The sequence below is a fragment of the Lolium rigidum genome, chromosome 7 (genome assembly GCF_022539505.1).
Source record: "Lolium rigidum isolate FL_2022 chromosome 7, APGP_CSIRO_Lrig_0.1, whole genome shotgun sequence".
Taxonomy (NCBI): Eukaryota; Viridiplantae; Streptophyta; class Magnoliopsida; order Poales; family Poaceae; genus Lolium; species Lolium rigidum.
In genome coordinates, this window is record NC_061514.1 from 292,689,503 (window position 1) to 292,702,745 (window position 13,243).

At 45.1% G+C, this 13,243-nt stretch overlaps 1 protein-coding gene across 1 annotated transcript; it reads left to right on the forward strand.

The window, feature by feature from the left end:
- Nucleotides 1-2,541: 2,541 nt before the first annotated feature.
- Nucleotides 2,542-8,067, forward strand: LOC124670632 (probable cellulose synthase A catalytic subunit 8 [UDP-forming]). Its single transcript, XM_047207108.1, has 14 exons — nt 2,542-2,580; nt 2,675-2,867; nt 3,226-3,470; nt 3,564-3,663; nt 3,766-3,952; nt 4,166-4,432; nt 4,522-4,867; nt 4,953-5,090; nt 5,224-5,349; nt 5,426-5,638; nt 5,818-6,073; nt 6,203-6,405; nt 6,689-7,039; nt 7,122-8,067. Exons 1-14 carry the CDS (start codon nt 2,557-2,559, stop codon nt 7,704-7,706), a joined length of 3,234 nt encoding a protein of 1,077 aa, XP_047063064.1. The 5' UTR covers nt 2,542-2,556; the 3' UTR covers nt 7,707-8,067.
- Nucleotides 8,068-13,243: the final 5,176 nt, after the last annotated feature.

Consider the following 13,243-nt stretch of genomic DNA (forward strand, 5'->3'; position numbering starts at 1 on the left):
TGATGCGGTTAAAACTGAATTAAACAAAGATCTTTTACAAAAAAGATATTCATAAAACTAATTGGGGCACAAAGGGTCTATGTTTTATCTTCTGATAAAACTAGACATCCAAGAAATATTATGCGGCTCGAAAATCCTATGTTGATTCTAGGTGGCCTCAACGTCGCTCTTATATGACTCGGGTGGTGAACCCTAGCCCGCTTCATGCTCCGCCCATTCACCTACTTGGAGGTGTCATCACAGTCGTTCTCAAAGGAGAAGGGATTTCCCGCAACTGATTGTGGTTGCAGCTCGTATCATGCACGTCCAGATTTTTTTGGAATCCATGCCACCAACCTATTCCAAAGATTTGAACTGAAATACAAGCAGGAGAAAATTATCTATACGGCCATATCGTATGCTAGGAGGCCTATGATGGCTAGTGCATTTATTTGAAGTAGTTATGACAAATTCGAACGATTTTGAATCCGTGTGTGCCAACATCTAATGTATGGTTGGCACAGATGAGGCTCTTCAAATAATCTGTACCAAAGCGTCCATACTTATGTTTTCATATGATTCAACTAAACATGGCATCTCAATTCTACAACATATATATTTCGACACTTTATTATCAGCGAAGTAGCCATATTGAGACATGTGTGGTCAATTGACCTGTTGGAAAATCCTTTTGTATGCTAGTGTGAATCATGCAAAAAAATCAAAATAAGTAAAACACATGTACTTGACAATTGAAATGACAACCCAAACTTCAAATTCTGGCCCGTTGTTTCTTATCCAATGAATCAGAAGTTTGCCGGTCGGTGGGTGTTGTGCTCATTGTACTCCCTCCGATCTCTTTTAATCTCTTTTAAAAGAGATCCGAGGGAGTATATGTTTACACCATTTGGCTCCTCGATCTTAAATCATATCCACCTGTGACCCCCATACAATAAGCAACACCATACATGCGAGCTAGCGTATTGGGTTCGTCGACCATACATGTCGCCTAAATGTCTTCCGAGTGCCCTCACCAGTTGTCCCCCAAATCAACTCCCAATGGAAAAACATAACCGAAGAGCAGGGCGGGGCAGTGTCGTCTGCAGCTAGTGCTCGCCGGCAGAATCTGCATGCATCCGCCACCGCATATCCACTGGGAGCAAGCGCCATCTCCTCCGCCTGTAGCGGCCGCCGCGACATCACTGCCGGGAGCATGATCCTCGACCGCGGTAACCTACCCAGCCACAAGCGTGGGACCATCCTCAAACCACTCCGTCCAGATCTTCACGCCAACCATTACCACCGTCGGTGAGTAAGGCTCATTGGTCGGGGAAGGCTGGGCCACGCCTGAAATCCAGCGGGGAATGCTGAACCGTGCGTGAAAGCACGTCGTCTCCGCACGTGCTTGAGGAAGGAGACGAGCTCCAGGGCAGCGGCCATCAGGATGGCAACAGAAGTGGGTTGCGTCGAGCGTGCAGCCGTGCAAGTGACTGGCTGGAGAGCGCGAGCGAAGCGGCGCAAAGGGCGTTTGAAATGCGTGGAGCGTTCGACGATAACGATGAGACACGATCGAGGAAGACGAGTGGTGCGGTTGGTGAGGAAATTGAGAGAGTGTGGAGGGAGGGAGGGGTAAGTGAGAATTGAACGCTGATGCGTGTGCCTGTCGGTCCTGATCTGACGTGGAGTTGGTGTTGGCGCCCCGATTGCCACCCCAAATATCGGGTTCATTTGGGGTTGTCGGTGCCTGTATGGGGCTCACGATGACGTTCTTCTTTTGTTTAGACCCCAATAATAATGACCCTAATGGCCGTATGGGATGTTATTGTAGTCACCGGTTAAGACGCTTTAGCGTAAAAAGTAATATTCACACGACTCTAGCCATGACGATGAGAGTAGCGACAGGTTTTACGAGTTCCGAGTTTTTGCAAAGCCTGGTGGCAGTTTAGTCGGTCCAAGCCATCGATGCACTACTAGTGAGTGGGGAAAAAGGATGACAAGCCGTCAGCCCGGTTGATGACACGCATAATATTTCTTTGCGACTTTCATCAAACTTCCCAAATGAAACATTTTCTGCATCTCATGTGCAAAGCTTTGCTAGGCTCTTCAGACCGCGTCACTCCCACTCTGTGAGCCTGATTGATTGTTTCCGGCTAATAATCACACATTTCCCGTGGTGTCGGTGGTGTGAGAGTGCACCTACCAAAATCGCCCCTCCAACGCCACTCTGCCTGTCGGTGACCGACGGCCATCGCTCTCTGCCGCGCGGGCCCTCCACAGCTCACCTTTCTTCCACCTCCCGCCTCGCTGTTCTCCGAGTAGAAAAAAACTAATCAGGCTGGCCAACCATGTCGCGGAGATCCATTGTTAATGGTTAACTAATAATCCCGCATGGAAACCGACAGCGCAACCACCTCACTCTCGGTGGCCCGTCCTTTTCCCCCCTCCTCCCGTTAGTTAAGCGCCAGTGCTACTAGTACCAGCGGCATCCCCGCGGTCACCCCCCACCACTGCCCCCCAACCCCGCGCGCGCTCGGGATCGGAGCTCGGCTGGGAGATCGGTGCGGCGTGCGAGGCGCCATGGACCGCGACGCCGATGCCGTGGTGAGTCCGTCTCCTCGCGGGATCTCGCTCGCTTGCATTTCGCGGGTGGATCTCTGGGCATGGCGGAGTGTCTGAATTTTGTTTCCGTGTGCAGAAGTCGGGGAGGCTCGTGGGCGGGCAGGTGTGCCAGATCTGCGGCGACGGGGTGGGCGCCGCGGCGGAGGGCGAGGTCTTCGCCGCCTGCGACATCTGCGGATTCCCGGTCTGCCGACCCTGCTACGAGTACGAGCGCAAGGACGGCACCCAGGCTTGCCCGCAGTGCAAGACCAAGTACAAGCGACACAAGGGTAACGCCATCTCTCCACCCCATTCTCGATTCCCCCAATTCAACTACTATTGACCACAAAACTGGCAAGTTTGTAGATATAAGAACAGGCGAAATGAAATGGGGATTTTATTTACTAGATCTTATTATTAGAGCGTCCTCTCCCTATCTCGCTTCCTGCCTCAAATTCGAGCGTAATTCAGTAGATCTTACAGCATTACTCTCTCGCGAGCTACTAATAGGAGCTCTCAGGTTTCGCATATTTTTGGAATTTGTTCTATCTGGCCTCTATGAATTGTAGCTATGGATAACTAGTAGATAGAGAAGTATTGTTACCATATGGTGCCAATTCTATGCTGAGCTGTGTATCCCTTCTGCAGGGAGCCCTGCGATCCGCGGGGAGGAAGGCGACGACACCGACGCCGACGACGGCAGCGACTTCAACTACCCCGCGTCGGGCACCGAGGACCAGAAGCAGAAGGTTGCTGACAGGATGCGCAGCTGGCGCATGAGTGGCAGTGGGAATGTTGGCCACCCCAAGTATGACAGCGGCGAGATCGGGCTCTCCAAGTATGACAGCGGCGAGATCCCCAGGGGATACATCCCTTCAGTCACTAACAGCCAGGTTGGTGGTGCTATTAACGAGTTCTTTACTAGGTTTTGCTTGGGTACACACTATTAGTTACATTATTATTGAGTTTGATTTTTTTGCTTGCAGATCTCTGGAGAAATCCCTGGAGCTTCCCCTGATCATCACATGATGTCCCCTACCGGGAACATCGGCAAACGTGCTCCGTTTCCCTACGTCAATCATTCACGTATGTTCGTTTCTTGCCATTATTTCTCGTGTTCCGTTTTGCAACACCCATTCTAGTGATGATATGAGTGCTAAGAGGAGTTGAATCATTTCCCTTTGCCAGCGAATCCGTCAAGGGAGTTCTCTGGGAGTGTCGGGAACGTTGCCTGGAAAGATAGGGTTGATGGCTGGAAAATGAAGCAGGAAAAGGGTGCTGTTCCCATGACCAATGGCTCAAGCATTGCTCCCTCTGAAGGCCGGGGAGCTGCTGATGATGCATCTACTGAATACAACATGGAAGATTCTTTACTGTGAGTGCCAGCACCCTCTTAGCACCTGTATTTTACAGCTGCATCTGCTGTTTGTCACTACGAAACCTGATTGAACTTAGGATGCTGTTGTCTTTATACTTGCATGACTACTAAGCCTATCCTTTTCAGGAATGTTGCACATTGTTCTTTTCAGCAAATGTTCTAGCCTATTCTGTTGCAGCATTAAGTAATTTTATGCCATCTAAATTACAGGAATGATGAAACTCGCCAGCCTCTATCTAGGAAAGTCCCCATCCCTTCATCCAGGATAAATCCCTACAGAATGGTCATTGTTCTGCGATTGGTTGTTCTAAGCATCTTCCTGCACTACCGTATCACAAATCCCGTGCGTAATGCATACCCGCTGTGGCTTTTATCTGTTATATGTGAGATTTGGTTTGCTATGTCCTGGATTCTGGATCAGTTCCCAAAGTGGAATCCAATCAACCGGGAGACCTACCTTGATAGACTGGCTTTAAGGTGATTCTTCTTATCAGCTCTTTTGTACTTAGTTTTAAGTAGACCTTCTTTGATCATTCTTCCTGATGCTATTACTATTCCACTAACAGGTATGACCGAGAAGGTGAACCATCTCAGTTGGCTGCTGTTGACATTTTCGTCAGTACAGTCGACCCGTTGAAGGAGCCACCTATCGTCACTGCCAACACTATATTATCCATTCTTGCTGTTGATTATCCCGTGGATAAGGTTTCTTGCTATATATCTGATGATGGAGCTTCAATGCTGACTTTTGATGCACTGGCCGAGACTTCAGAGTTTGCTAGGAAATGGGTACCGTTCGTTAAGAAGTATGAAATTGAACCCAGAGCTCCTGAGTTTTACTTCTCCCAGAAAATTGATTACTTGAAAGACAAAGTCCAGCCTTCATTTGTTAAAGAACGCCGGGCCATGAAGGTTTGTATGCTTTTTATATACATAAATATTGATTTCACTTTTTTCTGATCCTATGCTAATATGTCTTCCAAAAAAACTGTTGCAGAGAGAATATGAAGAATTTAAAATTAGGATAAATGGCCTAGTTGCTAAGGCAATAAAGGTCCCTGAGGAAGGATGGATCATGCAAGATGGCACACCATGGCCAGGAAACAATACCAGGGACCATCCTGGAATGATTCAGGTTAGCGTATTTCCAATATAGACTACAATTGCTGAATACATAGACTCGTCTGGTTAGGTAGCTTTTGTGTATTCTGCTATTTAGAATGGTCATTGCTTGGCTAACTCTAACTCCTGTTTCTGACCATACTCAGGTTTTCCTTGGTCACAGTGGTGGCCTTGATGCTGAGGGTAATGAGCTGCCCCGTTTGGTTTATGTATCTCGTGAGAAGCGTCCTGGATTCCAGCACCACAAGAAGGCTGGTGCCATGAATGCTCTTGTGAGTAGTTAAATGTTACTGACGTTAAATTATCTACTTAGCTTTGGTTCTAATGGCAGATCAATCTTTTCCACAGGTTCGTGTCTCGGCTGTCCTTACTAATGGACAATACATGTTGAATCTCGATTGTGATCACTACATCAATAACAGCAAGGCTGTCCGGGAAGCTATGTGCTTCCTTATGGATCCAAACCTAGGAAGGGGAGTCTGTTATGTTCAGTTCCCACAAAGGTTTGATGGTATTGATACTAATGATCGATATGCAAACAGGAACACTGTCTTTTTTGATGTAAGTCTGCGATCCTCTCCCATGTCTGTATTCACTGATGTCAAGTAATCATAGCTTAATAGGTGATGTTTTTTTGGGTACTTAATAAGTGATGTTAAGAGCCTAAGTTTGTTGATGCACTAGTTTTAAAATTCCTAACCGTATCCATTAACTTTTTGGGTTATTTCTGCTTCCTGCAGATTAACTTGAGGGGCCTTGATGGCATTCAAGGGCCTGTTTATGTGGGAACTGGTTGTGTTTTCAACAGAACAGCTATCTATGGTTATGAACCCCCAATTAAGGCGAAGAAGCCTGGTTTCTTGTCATCACTGTGTGGGGGCAAAAAGAAGGCAAGTAAGTCGAAGAAAAAGAGCTCAGATAAGAAAAAGTCGAGCAAGCATGTGGACAGTTCTGTCCCAGTATTCAATCTTGAAGACATAGAGGAGGGTGTTGAAGGTACAATCTTTATTTTCTTGCATCATCTAGGGTCCGATTCCTGAGTTACTGTTTTGTCATCCTGCAGCGGTTATTGTTTCCGGAGCTTTAACCAACATGTAAGCATATTAACATGTCAACTTGTTGCAGGTGCTGGGTTTGATGATGAGAAATCAGTTCTCATGTCTCAAATGAGCTTAGAGAAGAGATTTGGCCAGTCGGCAGCATTTGTTGCCTCCACTCTGATGGAATATGGTGGTGTTCCTCAGTCCTCAACTCCAGAATCTCTTTTGAAAGAAGCTATCCATGTCATAAGTTGTGGCTATGAGGACAAGTCTGAATGGGGAACTGAGGTAACATAACAATCATCCCATCAATAATATTCACATTCATATTTTCTAGTATTACTAAATTTGTGTGGAAAAATAGAAGTGAAATACCAGTTTGCAAAATTAGGGATGCAACTGATGTTTGTGTATCTTCCCTCCGGACAATAAAACTTCGTTGCTATTTTTTATCAATTGCAAGTTGCAAATGATATGTCTCAGTTGGCATGAGTAAGGCCAGTTTTTTTTTTTTTTTGAGGGAGTAAGGCCAGTTCTTGATTAACTGTAACAAGGTTGTTCTGAATTGCAGATTGGTTGGATCTATGGATCTGTTACAGAAGATATTCTCACTGGATTCAAGATGCACGCACGAGGCTGGCGGTCAATCTACTGCATGCCTAAACGCCCAGCTTTCAAGGGATCTGCCCCCATCAATCTTTCAGATCGTCTGAACCAAGTGCTCAGGTGGGCTCTTGGTTCTGTTGAAATTCTTTTCAGCCGGCATTGCCCCTTATGGTATGGCTACGGAGGACGCCTCAAGTTCCTAGAGAGATTCGCTTACATCAACACCACCATCTACCCACTAACGTCGATCCCGCTTCTAGTCTATTGTATATTGCCTGCTATCTGTCTGCTCACTGGAAAGTTCATCATGCCAGAGGTAAACGTTGGTTTCATATTTCCGTTATTCAGTTGAGAGAGCTTGCAACAACACAACTGACTGAATTCATTTTGGAATGCAGATCAGCAACTTGGCCAGTATCTGGTTCATCTCTCTCTTCATTTCAATTTTCGCCACTGGTATCCTTGAGATGAGATGGAGTGGTGTTGGCATCGATGAGTGGTGGAGGAATGAACAGTTCTGGGTTATTGGAGGTATCTCTGCCCATTTGTTTGCCGTCTTTCAGGGTCTTCTGAAGGTACTTGCGGGTATCGACACCAACTTCACTGTCACCTCAAAGGCTAATGATGAAGAGGGTGACTTTGCTGAGCTCTACATGTTCAAGTGGACGACACTTCTGATCCCTCCAACGACCATTTTGATCATTAACATGGTCGGTGTTGTTGCTGGTACCTCCTACGCCATCAACAGTGGTTACCAATCATGGGGGCCGCTCTTTGGAAAGCTCTTCTTTGCCTTCTGGGTGATTGTTCACTTATACCCATTCCTCAAGGGTCTTATGGGCAGGACAAACCGCACACCGACGATCGTTGTCGTCTGGGCTATCCTTCTTGCTTCGATCTTCTCCTTGCTGTGGGTTCGTATTGATCCATTCACTACCCGTGTTGCTGGCCCGAACGTCCAAACCTGTGGCATCAACTGCTAGGAAAATGGTAGTTGCAGAGACACAGAAAATACGAAGAATTGTGTTCTTTTGTTCAGAATATGTACATGGTCAGTGATTGACTGACAACCCACGGAAGATAGTTGTTGGGGTTGCAAATTACTACCTTTGAAAAAGTTGCCATGACAAACAGGGCATTTCTGAAGAACACAATTGTAAATAGATGTAATGGGCCATTTGCCATTTTCACAAGGTCGAGGGCTTGTTTGAAACAAAGCAGTTTTCATAGGATTTTAATCCTATAGCAATTTTTTCTTATGAGACACTTTGGATTGTAAGCATGTACCTATAAATTATTATAGAAGATATTCTTGTCCTCATTATGAGACACTTTGGATTGTAAGCATGAAGTCCACCATCATGTTAATGTTTCTTTGAGAACTACTACCTCTGATCCGATCAAATCGACGCCAACTTATGTTGTATCTATTAAAACGGATTGGAAGGAGTACAAGGCAAGATGAGTATCCCTCCCTTCACCTCTCTGCAATCACGATTCTATTTTCTTCAAAATTGCTGCAGTGCATCCAAACCATTTATTTTGTGAAAGTCATGTGCTTTGCATTCATGTAGGAAATCCACAAGAAAAGGCAATCAAATCATGTACTGCCCATATATATGAAAAAATGTACTGCCTACATCTGTTAAATAATGTCTAACTTTAATTAGACCCGTATGTCTAAAGAGTAATCTATGAGTATCTAGATTGAGTTGAGACACCTTTTCCGGATGGAGGAAGTATGATTTCTCGTAAACAAAGAACAGTGAACTCTTCGTGGGAGCTCCGTCCTGTTTACAGACCACTCTGCTGCAGATTTTTTTTCTATTGAGATATACTACCTTCATCCAAAAGCTTAAGCACTGTAATAATTTTAGAAAATCAAACTATGTTAAATTTGATCAAGTTTTTACTAAAAATCGTTAACATGCAAAATATAAAATCAATACCATTAGAAAGATAATAAAATATATTTTCATATAATATCTATAAAATATAATATTCATTGAAATATTCTACAAATAATTTGATCAAACTTTACTTGGTTTAATTTTCTAAAAAAATATATAAACCTTAATCTTTCTATCTGCTTCGCACGTATGACGGTGGAGAATGAGGTGGCCGCCGAGGCGCCGACCCAGGTGGAGGACATCTCCAACACGCGATCTGAAAAAAGAGTCGCACGACTAATTTCTCTAGAACGCATTTGATTTTATCTTTTAGCATGTGAGTCAGACGATCGTTTTATAGGGCGCTGTACGTTTTGGCGCGAATAGCAGCGCGCTTCACCAGACGCGCTAAAGTCGTGTGATAAGTTTAGTGCTAGATCAATATAAGGCAATATCAAATGATAAACAATTTAAAACACATTCAACTAAATTGATAATTTTGTTCCATATAACATATTTGAAATTCATGACATAGTTTAAAAGGAAAGTATAGCTCAGCAAGTTCATGACAAACAAAGTTCATAGAAACAAATGAGAAATCAACATTCAATCTTCATGTATAACAAATATGTTTCATCATCGACACTACGTCGCACGGAAATGATTAAAATAAATTGCTATTCATCTACCTCAAGACAACACAAAGAAGAAGGGTTTTTGTCTTACCTTCTGTCGTCGTCGAGCAGGTTGGGCACACCGCTGTTGCCGATGGTGCATGTGTCGGCAGAGGTGGTGGCTAGCGGTCGCCTTGGACTTCTTCGCTACGGCCACCTTCGGCTTTTTCTGGCCAACGGTCGCCTTGGACCTTTTTTTTTGTCGTCTCGGTTTGTCGCACGCTGGAGTGAACACACCAAATATGTTGCGCTCGATAGCGTGTTATCCCGCGCTCTGAATTTTTCTACCACGTGCCCGATTTTACAACGCCTGTTGGAACGCTGATCTCCAACCCCCCACCCCCCCCCCCCCACCCAAAATGTAGTTTTTTCAGGCGCCAATTTTTTCTTTTCTGAGAGACACAGTACAAACATAGTCGTTCACACACACGCGTTTACACTCGCCCATATGGATGCACACATGCACACCCTACCTCTATGATCACCTCTGAAAAACTGAGCCGACGGATTGGATATTGAAATTGACGAAGTCAACACAGCCGCTTCGTTATCGACGGGAACATCACCTCACACTTAATGAATATTCCATCTTTATGACATACACATATGTTAAATCTGAGGTTTAAACTCTGGTGAGCTCGGGGTATAACCATCATCCTAAGCATCCAACCTCAGATTTGTTCTCTTCAGGTGTCAGCTGTTCGTTTCATCCGGGCGTATAGTTGGCTGAATTTTCAGCAGATGTGAATGAAGAGTTTTTTTTTGTTGAAATTGTTAACAATGGAGAAAATGTAACCAGTTGGATCCAAATAAAGACTTTGCGGCCCAGGACTAGACAGAGCAAACAAATCCATCGAATTACCCTTCTAAAAAAGACATAATAACACCACAGGTTGTGGGCCTTGTGGCCGGGGGCTACAAAACCTAACCGATCGTCAATCCGACGATCTTGGCAGCTGCGCATCCGTAACTAGAATATCAGATCAACACCTACGAGGTAGCCGTCGAATCGAAGGTCATATTGGTGGTATCGGTGGCGGCGGCGCGGTACGAGGCTGTGATCTAGCCATCTAGGGCACTGCGATTGCTGCTAGCTGGTCGGCAAGGCACCACCATGGCCAGGACACTCTGCGTTGCGCGAAAGCGGGTACCTCAGCGACCTACGCGGCTGCCGCGGCGCAGGATCCTCGTCGCATCTCTCCTAATCCAAAACCCTACTACCGCCGAGCAGAGGGGAGCCACCGACGACAACTTTCCGGTGGTCGACCGTGAGGCCACGGCGGCTCTACCTAAGCGGAGACGGAGACAGAGGCGCTGGGTGGCCGTCGCCGCCCTCGACCTCCCGAAGGAGATCATGGCGTGGGAGATTTTTATCCGCCTTTCGGCAAAGGATATCCTTCGCTGCCGCGCCGTCTGCCGCTTCTGGCATGACCTCACCTGCGCCCCTGATTTTCTCCAAGCCCACCATCAACGCCAGCCGACGCTCCCGCTCGTCATGCTCCACCGCACAGTTAGTACAGACGGCGGCTTGCCATTCCGTGAGCGCGGCCGCACTGTCCTCGGGTTTGACGACTACGAAGGCTTCAAGCTTCTTGCGTCCTGCAACGGCCTTCTCTTGCTCTACCTCTCTGACGGCCGCTACAGCATCTGCAACCCGGCCACGCGTCAGTGCTCTCCACTCTCATGCCCATCCGGCGAGTACCGCGTCCTGTACTGGAAGGGCAGACAACAGGGCCACCCCGAAGCTGCCTACTACATCCTTATGGTACGGCGAGGGCGCTCGCCAAGGTGCATCGGCGTTCCTTCAGATACCCCTGGCATCAAGAAAGCTATACTAACCTGGAATGGAGTAACTCCTAACTATTATGCCCCACCTGTCATGTTCCGCAATTGCCTCCATTGGGACAGTAAGGTTCCCAACGGTGTCAGGCTAGTTGTTTTCGACACTGTGGTTGAGTCATTCAGGTTCATGCGTCGTCCGGATGGCGCGACCAGATTCGTCACTCGTTTGTGTGACATGGAAGGTTCAATTGGCTTCAGCTGTTTGAACGTTGAGCGGACATGTGCCAAAATCTGGGTGCTAGAGGATTATGAAAGGGAGGTGTGGTCAATCAAATACCACGTTAATTTCCCAAGCAAGAACTTGTCTTACCTTGACGATATAAAACATTTTGTTTTGTCACAAAAAGGAGATGTGCTGGTCTACAGTTGCTCCACAGGTTACATGTTCCACTGTGACAGCACTGGAAAACTGCTAGAGGAATTCCAGTGTGGTGATCCATGGAGTTTGAGCATCATTGGGCATCGCTTCAAAGAAAGCCTCGTCAAACAGGACATCTCCTTGAGGCGAGGCTGTGGCTGTGTTAGACAACTACGATTTTTCCAAAAGATCTAAGGTACCTTCGCATATACATATTTCCCTGATTCAGTGGAGCTTCTTCTCTCCTCCTAGATAAAATATGTTCCACAAATTTAAGATCTTACTACCTTTAACTCAGACTTCTGGTGGGGGGAGTTACACTGGAAGTATCTACTAGTAAGTAGATATTATCTCAGTGTTTCTTCTAACAGGTCAATATTGCATATATTTGGTAAAATTTAGATGGCCAGTAGACACAAAATGCATAATATCTCCAGAGGTGGTAGTAATGATTTGATGCCTCCCCACTTATCAAGTAGTCAATATGGTTCATCTTATTCATTGAACATTAGATTTCATGTATCACGAATGGAGAATAGGATTGAAACTGCATGCTTTACACACCTGGAATGTCAGGTCTTGTTAGTTGGTTTGTCTATGAACTTCCTGGTGTGTGAAGATGAACCCTGATATGTTCACTGGGGTAATCTATTTTTTAACACCTAGGTCACTAGGGTACTTGTAGACTTTATTTGTTCCTTTTTAGAACATGGTTGCTCCTTTGTTGTAGAGAATAATAAAACCACCGGTTTCATATGATGTAGGAGTGTCTCTATATAGTCAGGTTACGGTTTAGTGCAGATACAACATCGAGATTTATAACTATGGGAGAATACTTGATGCATTAATTCTATCGTTGTTGCACTCTCACTCTTTCGGGCCATAGGCTAATGATTCTTTCATGCATCCTGAGTTTCATCTTCTATTTTATTGACGTCTTTGATGCATCCTGAATATAATGTTTTCATATGTTGCAGTTAGAATGCACTCTCTGAAATTTACTTCTACTTACTATCTGTCTATCTATCTATCGAAAATCCAAGACACAATGGATACTAGGTTATTTTGAGCTCCGAATCATTTTCTTATTATAATTTACTGATGGTATCACTTTCTCTCTCTTTGTTGTTTCTAGACTATGTCAAAGACGCCTCTGTTGATAAGGAGTATTGGTCAACACCACGGAGATTTATTTCATGCGTTGCCAGTGACAGAATTTCAAGACAGAGTCATCTATTTTGTCCAATCACAACATTTACAAATGCAATGTCTCTCTCCCATTTATACTCCTTTAGTTCATTCACTTTTGATATTTCATATACTCTTCATGTTTGTCGTAGTTCTCTTAGTTGGTTTTGCCATTCCTTAGTCGATTGAGAATAAGCTTAATTTTCAGTTGACTCTGATTATTGGATTGCGTCATGATTCACGCTAGTCATGAGTTGCAACTTAGATTTCTTTCGGTCGCACGTGAAGTTGCAACTAAGAATTTTCTGAGACTTTTCAGATCGCACATGAGGTTGCAACTGAGATTTAATTACTTGCACGCGGATTGCAACTGAGAAAAATACCCTGCCGTTGGATTGCTTCATGATTTGTGCTAGTAATGACTTGTCACATGGGTTGCAACTCAGAAAAATGCCCGGGCTGATTGATTGCTTCATGATTCGTGATAATATGAGTTGCAAGTGACATTTGACTGAGAATTAATTTAATTCTCAGTCGCTCCCTTCCTTAGTTTTCATGCTCCGGTTATA